The sequence below is a fragment of the Temnothorax nylanderi genome, unplaced genomic scaffold, assembly GCF_030848795.1.
Source record: "Temnothorax nylanderi isolate EJ_2023f unplaced genomic scaffold, tnyl_v1.0 TNYL_tig0086_pilon, whole genome shotgun sequence".
Taxonomy (NCBI): Eukaryota; Metazoa; Arthropoda; class Insecta; order Hymenoptera; family Formicidae; genus Temnothorax; species Temnothorax nylanderi.
The window spans coordinates 51,968-60,007 of record NW_027249148.1 but is presented as its reverse complement, the minus strand read 5'-3'; the positions used below and the strand labels follow the sequence as shown (position 1 = coordinate 60,007).

At 35.5% G+C, this 8,040-nt stretch overlaps 3 protein-coding genes across 3 annotated transcripts; all 3 read right to left on the bottom strand.

The window, feature by feature from the left end:
• Positions 1-24: 24 nt before the first annotated feature.
• On the bottom strand, positions 25-1,580 carry LOC139774745 (uncharacterized). The gene is made up of 3 exons (XM_071710175.1): positions 1,324-1,580; positions 643-901; positions 25-367 (listed from the first exon to the last, which is right to left on the bottom strand). Exons 1-3 carry the CDS (start codon positions 1,333-1,335, stop codon positions 267-269), a joined length of 372 nt encoding a protein of 123 aa, XP_071566276.1. The 5' UTR covers positions 1,336-1,580; the 3' UTR covers positions 25-266.
• Positions 1,581-3,618: 2,038 nt separating this feature from the next.
• Positions 3,619-5,692, bottom strand: LOC139774742 (uncharacterized). The gene is made up of 2 exons (XM_071710170.1): positions 5,223-5,692; positions 3,619-4,840 (listed from the first exon to the last, which is right to left on the bottom strand). Exons 1-2 carry the CDS (start codon positions 5,235-5,237, stop codon positions 4,094-4,096), a joined length of 762 nt encoding a protein of 253 aa, XP_071566271.1. The 5' UTR covers positions 5,238-5,692; the 3' UTR covers positions 3,619-4,093.
• A 573-nt stretch (positions 5,693-6,265) lies between these two features.
• On the bottom strand, positions 6,266-7,912 carry LOC139774740 (uncharacterized). Its single transcript, XM_071710168.1, has 3 exons — positions 7,844-7,912; positions 6,916-7,197; positions 6,266-6,585 (listed from the first exon to the last, which is right to left on the bottom strand). The coding sequence occupies exons 1-3, from the start codon at positions 7,853-7,855 to the stop codon at positions 6,430-6,432; spliced, it is 450 nt and encodes a 149-aa protein (XP_071566269.1). The 5' UTR covers positions 7,856-7,912; the 3' UTR covers positions 6,266-6,429.
• Positions 7,913-8,040: the final 128 nt, after the last annotated feature.

The following is an 8,040-nucleotide window of genomic DNA, read 5'->3' as shown; positions in this document are numbered from 1 at the left end:
TATTTCCGTTTTTATTGCGGGTAATAATCGTTTTCGTAAATGCATAACTGTATGCCGATAAAGACTACGATGCGGTAAGAATTATGCTACAATAAAAGTATCAAAAGAATATTATCTACAAAACACATATTAATTTATTTTCTTTTAGGCAATCTAACTTGAGCTTGAGAAATTTTCAATTAATTTTGAATTAATTGTCTAAATAAAGATTGCATTTTAATTATTCAAATACAATGCTTTCTAAAGTTATTTTTATATGATGAAGATCATAATGTTTCATAATGGTCGTGATCAAAATAATGCTCGAGTATGTCAGATTTGTGTATGTCAGATTTAATGTCAGCGACAGTAAATTCTTCATATGCAGCTGAAACAAATAATTTAATAAATTCTCTATTTGTCAACATGTACAAAATGGTATGTGTATTGATTATTTCAAAATAATATTACAAATAAAACAATTATTAATCTCTGAAAAAATATACTATCTCTAAATTAATAACGTTTTTAATTCAAATCACGAGTTATATACTTTATCCCTCAAGCATTTTTAACTCGTTACAAAAATTACATTTGTGTAAAATATAATCAATATTTTTTACGAGTGTGATTGATTTATTTCAAGTTCACGTTTCGATTTACCGGAATGGGGCACGATGTGTTCTATGTCATTGTGAGACTCCACTATTGGAATGATTCGCTCGTGATGGTGCCCCAAAGTCTCGTGAAGCTCCGCAGGATCTCCGTAATTCGCAGGCACCACTAGAGCATCGTGATTGTCAAGCTGCACATTTTGATAACTGGTAGCGCCATAGCCGTGATAAACCGCGTGATGCGAGTGATCCACGTTCGTTATTATACCCGCCTCGCAAACGGCGACTACCAGTAGAGAGAGGAACAACTGGAACACAGTAAATTTAAAACACACTGTGAAAAGGAAGATGTAAGTTGTTTTAATTTTTTATATTAACTTCGTCGATATGTACATCGATGTGTCTCTCTCAATTCGCACGATCTTTCGAGACAAGACGTTGAATATTAATATTAACACACAATTTTATAAACAATAATTTTCAAAGAAATTCACATAAAAAATATTAGAACATTTTAAGACTTAATTAGTCGATTTTTTCCGATTATTCATCGCGATAAAATTCTCGCGCAATATAAACGAGCAAGGCAAATTATATATAATTTTTTTTATGCACACAATTGAACGATGAATGAAAAGACATTATAAAATTAAGTCCTTTCTTTATATATAATTGCGTTCCCACTGTTTCTTGAATAAGTTCTTCAAGTGTCTTCAACGTTCACGCTTACATAGTTAAACATAATGAATTCACTTGTCGGACGGCTCCAGTCGACTCTACTGGAAGCATCTTCCCATGGACGGCTATTTTATACAACGGTGGCCGCGTAACGTTGCGCAAGTTTTATGTGAATATTATGCACCATGGGCGGATGTTCACAATTCGTGCTTCATGGCGTGGATATTCGCGTGGACGCGACTCGTATAGCGCGCTTGTACGATGGATATGAGAAAAAACCGGCCGGTTACGCCCGCAAACGTGCATGTGTAGGCCATTTCAAAACGTCGAGATAGTTCGTCGTTTCATTGCCGAGTTATGCAACCGCGACCGAGCGGTGTTGCACGTAAGTGAGTGACGAAATCGCGCGCGATTCTTCGAAATCGTCGGGAATAGGTAGGTGGAAAGCTCACCGGTGCGAGGAGCCCGCTATTAATTCCAGCCCCAGTAAGTCTCGATTTTATGCAATCGATATTTCTGGCGCGACGAAACGAGAAGAAAGGTCCTCCGGCCCCGCGGCGATCCACAGCGGAAATGCAACTGCCGTACAAGTAGTCCCGTTTATTCTTTCGTGCAAATTTTTACAGTGATCGCTTGAAATAGGATCCTTGCGGACACTAATAATTAAATGCTTCGTTAACTGAAATTAAAAATAGGTACATATAAATTGTATATTTGTATTTTATAATTATGATCTAAGCTCTGTAATTATGGTTTGTAACACTTAATGATGCGATTCAATTCCTGAGAACGAACGAAGAAGTTTCGTGATAGTGGGATTTCGTGGCTTGAAGAATTAAGATATTTCGAGAGAGACGCAATCTAGATAAGCGGAAGATGTCCGCAACTTCGTAACGTAATTGTACGGTTATGAAATTTCTATGCATAATTGCTTCTCTAGATGAAAGTTTGAAAGAGTAGCGATATTTCACGGTTGGAAAGTTTCGGCACTAAGGTCGTTCGATAATTTTTATAATCTTTACTTAAATCTTATCAAGAGCGTATCAGAGTATTCAGAATAATTAAAGATGTATGTTTTGAAACACGATATCTATCTTTTTAATAAAGATGAATTAAGATTGTTTAGTTAAGAAGAAAAACAATTATTCATGTAAATATCGATTAAAGCAATGAAATATACGCTTTCTTGCTATTTAAAAGCATATTCTCTATAATGTTAACACTTATTTTTAGCTATATATTTACAGAATAATACACTGTTATTGTAAATTATACATCAGAGTATAACATAATACAGTATAATATAATGTAACATAATATGTAGGTAGTATTCTCTCTCACTTCAGTAAAGAACTTATTTATATGTCTTATTTCGTCCTGTTTTCGATTTAACAAGTGTGTGTGTGTTTGTCTTCTAATAATATTCACAGGCAGAAGCTAATTATATAGAACACGAAGAATTTTCAGTAAGATATCAAAATGTGTGTGTGCGTATATTAACAAAACAAAATGCAAATTTTTAATATATATATATATATATATATAAGTAATTTTCTTTACTTCTTCTTTAATTTAATAATTTCATACATGCTTTTTTCTCTCTTATTTTTATTCTGCTGAAAATATGTTTAATTTTCTAAAAAAAAAAAAAAAAAAACGAAAAGTCGGAAATAATTATATCAAAGTACTATATATGATTACATTATACAATACTTTTGTATGCGAATTATAGATTTCTATATAACTTTTCGTTTCCGCTTCTTTGATTACCTTGACAAGATTGGCACATAATAATAATATATTAGTTTCTTTTTATTTAATCCGTTATAGTTTTTACTTAAATTACAGTGCTTTGAAATAACTTCCAAAATTAGAGTATTGCAATAGCCGCAGGAAGAATAGAAATAGGAGTAAAGCATAATTAAATAACGTACAATAAACTTGAAAATTAATTTAAAAACTAATAATATAATTCTACCAGTATATTATAGTGAAAGAAATAGATAATAATTAAATTATTTATTAGGAAATATCATTGTTTATGTTATAAAATACTCAGGAATATTCCGGAGAGATAAGAATTTCTTACAGCTAGTTTATTTGAAAGTTTTTACATGTTCACAATTAAAAAAGGTAACGTAAAAGTACACAAAAATATCTTTATAAATAATATTATGATGGATTTATTATTTTTAATTATAAGATCTTTTCTACGTCGTATAAGAAAGGAAAAATTATCATCACTGGCGTCATGTGATTTTTTTACAATTTATAATAATGCATTCTCGCATTTTATATAATAAATTATGCATTAATAATATTAACTAATATTAAACACGCAATTATTTTTATTCTTTAAATTATAAATTATATATTTACGCTCAGCGTAAATTTTGTTTTTATTACAAAAAATTAAAAGTCTCTGTCAGATTGAGGCGTCAAGAAAAACTAAAAGTAAAATTTAAGAAAGAATTAACAAAAAGAAACGAAAAAGAAAAATAATTCTATCATACACTTTCCAGATTAAATTTGTGCCAGTTCTGACAATTCGCTTTCTTCTATTTTGATAGCTCGTGACATCTCATGATTCGTATACGAACAAAATGCGTTACTCCGATATAATTTTACATACAAGCTTATAATTTACAATTTTCCGTTGCATTTAATCCGCTTTATATTTTCAATTTACAAAATGCAGGTTGATACAAGCCGCCACGAAAGACATAAGAAATCGCCAGTCGATCGTTTAATCTTCAGCGCATTTAGAGATTCTCTCATTCTGCGGAGCTCGGATATATCAACATCGCGGGCGACCAAGCGATCTACGCACAATGAGGCTCTGCGTAAGGCTTGACTATAACGGAATTGTGAACCTGCGGCGGGCCGTACACGGATGGTGGTGCGTGGACCACAGGTTTCACGTAGGATACCTGCGGCGCCTGTACGTGCACCACCTTCGGTGACGCGTATTGAACGGCGGGCGCGTGGACCAGCGGTTTCTGGTAGAGTATCTGGGCGACAGGCGCCTCGTACTTCTTGAGGAAGATCTTCGGCATCGCGTCGTGGTACAAGGGGCTCTGGTACAAGGGGCTCTGGTACATGGGCGCGTAGTGCAGCGGCTTCTGATAGATCGGCGCGTAGGACGGCATAATAGGACTCTGGTAGATGGGCATCACGGGCTTGATGTACTGCAACGACTGATGCTGCGCCGCGTGATAGTTTATCGCGGGCGTCACCGGCTTCACGTACGTGATGGCCGGTCTCGGCACCACGGCGGGATAGGCGTGCGGCTGTTGAACATACTGCAAATGAGCTTGTGCAAAGGGTTGCGCTATGCCCAACTCTTTCTTCAAGTAGGCCGGTTGGATCAGGGGTTTAACGTAGACCGGCGGCGGGGAGTAAGCGCCGTGAACGTGCGGGTAGAGCGGCTCGCAAGGTTGGTGGATGGAATCCCTCTTTGCCTTCAGCATCGAGGCGTCTGACATCTTGTCCATCAGCGGCTCGGCCGGCATGCCCATGTGCATCCCGGCCTCCGAGCGCACCGTTGACAGCCATAACAGGCACGGTATCTAGGAATTAGATCGTACAAGGTGGATTAGCCAGGATTCAGCGCCAGATTATTACGAATGACACAGAAAAGAATTTGCTGAAAGATTGATTATACAAAACCGAGCATGGATTGTGTAAAATATTTAATGTATTTGAAATGTACTTAAAAATCATTTTTTTTTTAAATCTTGTAAAGAATAAGATGCGTTTGCAAGTATTATATTATATATTCGCTAATTATAAGTGTTTTATTTGATAATTAATATATTAAATGCCATCTAGGCACATTGAGTTGAGCTTCTTGAAGGCTCGCAATCTATATTTCTAATTTATAATCAACATTGAAACACATAAAATGAACAGAGCTTCAGCAATTTTAAATCCACCTAGAGCAACGCTTACCAGTAGCCTAAACATGATTTTTCTTCTGTTCCCGCTGACTCGCGACCAATAGATCAGGAGATCTGGACCAAACTAGAAGCGCGTCGCCCGCAGTCGTCGGTTTTATAAACTTTTGCTCCACTTAGAGAGGGCAAGTTTCTTGTTGAAGGCGAATGTGATTCCCTTAAGCGGCGTAAAAAGCGGTCGCCAGATACATGATGCAATCGTACGCGCCCCGGTATTTCCTGAATAAATTCTGCGACGACGTGAGTGAGTGACCACCTCGCGGGCATGGCGACACATTGCGTTGTTGACATTATTCGTCGTCGTTTATACGCGCGGTGGACACGCCAATCTGCCACACAACCCGGACACGAGTATATAGCGAAATATCGCCCGAAGTGCCGCCCGTGGGGAAACAGTGACGTATATAATTTATAATAATTACGGATGCATTTCACGTTTCGGCAAAAAATCAGGTTGCACGCCTGAAGTATTTATTGCATGCAATATGCAACCCCACGTTGCCGGGAGCGCTGAAATTTCGAAGATTATGAATTTTTAAGAAAATTGATATACGAGGCCTACGAGGGTAGTCTGAAAAGTTTTGAGCCTAACATCGACTTGAAATGTGTCGATGTTGAAAAATTTGATCGAATTTGACCGAAAACATAATGTTTGAGGCTCAAAACTTTTCAGACTACCCACGTACAAGGGAGACTTAATAAAAAAAGTATTATTATAACCACGTACATATATATATCGTACAGTATTTTTCTAAATAATTTATGAAATGTATATTTTTTTATGACTTTATTATATATGTTTATGTGCTTATATGTGTATAATATTGTTACTTTTTTAAATAATTATTTTGTTTATTAGATTATGAAAAAATTCAATTCACTTTATCAAAGAATATAAATAGAAGTTAATAATTGTATAAATTAAATGTCCACGGTGTAATTAATTCTTCTATGAGATTCTATATTTAAATAATATTATTTCTAATACACTATATTGGTCTAAACTGTCGGCATTTAAAGAATGAGAGTCAATGCGTGTACGAGAGGAAACAGTTTATTTAAACATTACAAACATAAATGTTAGATTTATGATAACAAACTATGTACAAACATCACAACGCTTACGACCTAATATTGCTCGTGTAACGCTTGTCGCTATTTTTGGCATAAAGATACTAAAGAGAATCGTCGAAATTTATTAATCAATGCTTCTTCCAGCCGCGGTGGCCGCGTCCTGAGCTTTTATGGTGGAAAACGTGCTTGTACACCGGCACGTGAACTGGATACGGTTTAGGTATTGGCACTGGAAAGTGCTTCTCCACTGTCACTGGATACGGCTTTTCAACGACATATGGTACCTGCAACGCAATACATTTACAAAGTTTAATGATATTGTCAAAAGCATAAAGTATATTTAATGTTTAGCGATCTCTTTTAATATTTTGATATTTAAGATATATCCTTAATATATCTCGACTTCCAAGAATATAATTCGAATTTAAATCTAACATTTTGTATATAAATATCTTATCTTTTGAGAAGACAGTGATATATTTTATAATATCACACAAAGTAAAAATTATGTCACACTCTAAATAAGCAAACTCTGCGTCTATATTTTAACGTTTTTTTTTATTTATTTTATGTGAAATTATTATCTTTCAATAAAAATATTTTTTAGTACAAACCTTTTTTTCTATAACATATGGTTCCGGCTTCTCTATAGGTATTTCAATGTGTTTAATAACTTCCACAGGCACCGGATGTGGAACTGCGACTTGGACCTGATAGGGCTGAGGTATCGGAATCTTAATTTGCTGAGGGACCGGGACGGCGACCGGGTGCGGAATTGGTATCGCGTATTTTTTGTAGATCGGTATTTCCACCGGCTTGGACGTTTCGTGATAGGTACTACTTCCGTGCTCCTCCTCGTAAGAAGCCCACACCGCGGCCACCATTGTAGCAAGCACCTACAAAATGTAAGTGAGTCATTAAAGTCATCGAGTAAGTAGAATGTCACCGAGATGACTATCCGTAACTTTCTAGTCGCGATAGTAAACTCTTCTTCTGGACAGTTTCACGAGATAGCTGTATCTAGCTGAACGCGCAAATCACTCGTTTTTCTTCTTGGCGAGCCATATTCGGAATGGTGTCATGCGGAGTGTAGTAATTTCGTAAGAAGCAACTAATTGCAACCTTGTCTCGTTTACAGACTTAATTGCTCTTCATGAGAAAAGTGAGATTCGTTTTTCCACTTTCCCTTACAAAAAATTAATGATCGGTCAGCACGAAAACCAAGTTAAAATTAAATATTCGACTGTTGTTGTAATTTTCAAGAAATGATGATATGATGTATAAAAAATATATCTACAAGAACATATCCAGATAGAAGAAGATTTATTTAAAATATAATTTTAGTAAATCAATTAAATAATTATTAAATTATATAATTGTCTAATATTATAAACTAATATCTTCTGCTAATAATTTTGAAAGTAAATTTAATTTTATATATAACAAATAATTGCTCCTCTAGAAATATAATGCAACAATACATAGGATTAAAGTTGTCAAATGCACAATATATTTGATCTGATTAACGGAAAAAGTACTCACAAAAAGCTTCATGATTTGCGAAATCGCGCGACGAAGACACTGCCGAGACAATTGGTTCTGCGATATACCCGTCCGTGGAACGCGCAACAAACTACGATGCTTTCAAAGTCACGGCCAACTCTTTATATACCGACACTACTTTCTCCCTTCTCCTCATTACGTTGACTCTAGCTATTCGCTGTATTCGGGTGCACGTT

What these genes read in the sequence shown, in the direction of transcription:
- LOC139774745 (XM_071710175.1), bottom strand. An exon ending in ACACATCGTGCCCCATTCCG is followed by an intron (nt 368 to 642) that starts GTAAATCGAAAC and finishes TATTTGTTTCAG; the next exon opens with CTGCATATGAAGAATTTACT.
- LOC139774740 (XM_071710168.1), bottom strand. An exon ending in CATATGTTATAGAAAAAAAG is followed by an intron (nt 6,586 to 6,915) that starts GTTTGTACTAAA and finishes ATTGCGTTGCAG; the next exon opens with GTACCATATGTCGTTGAAAA.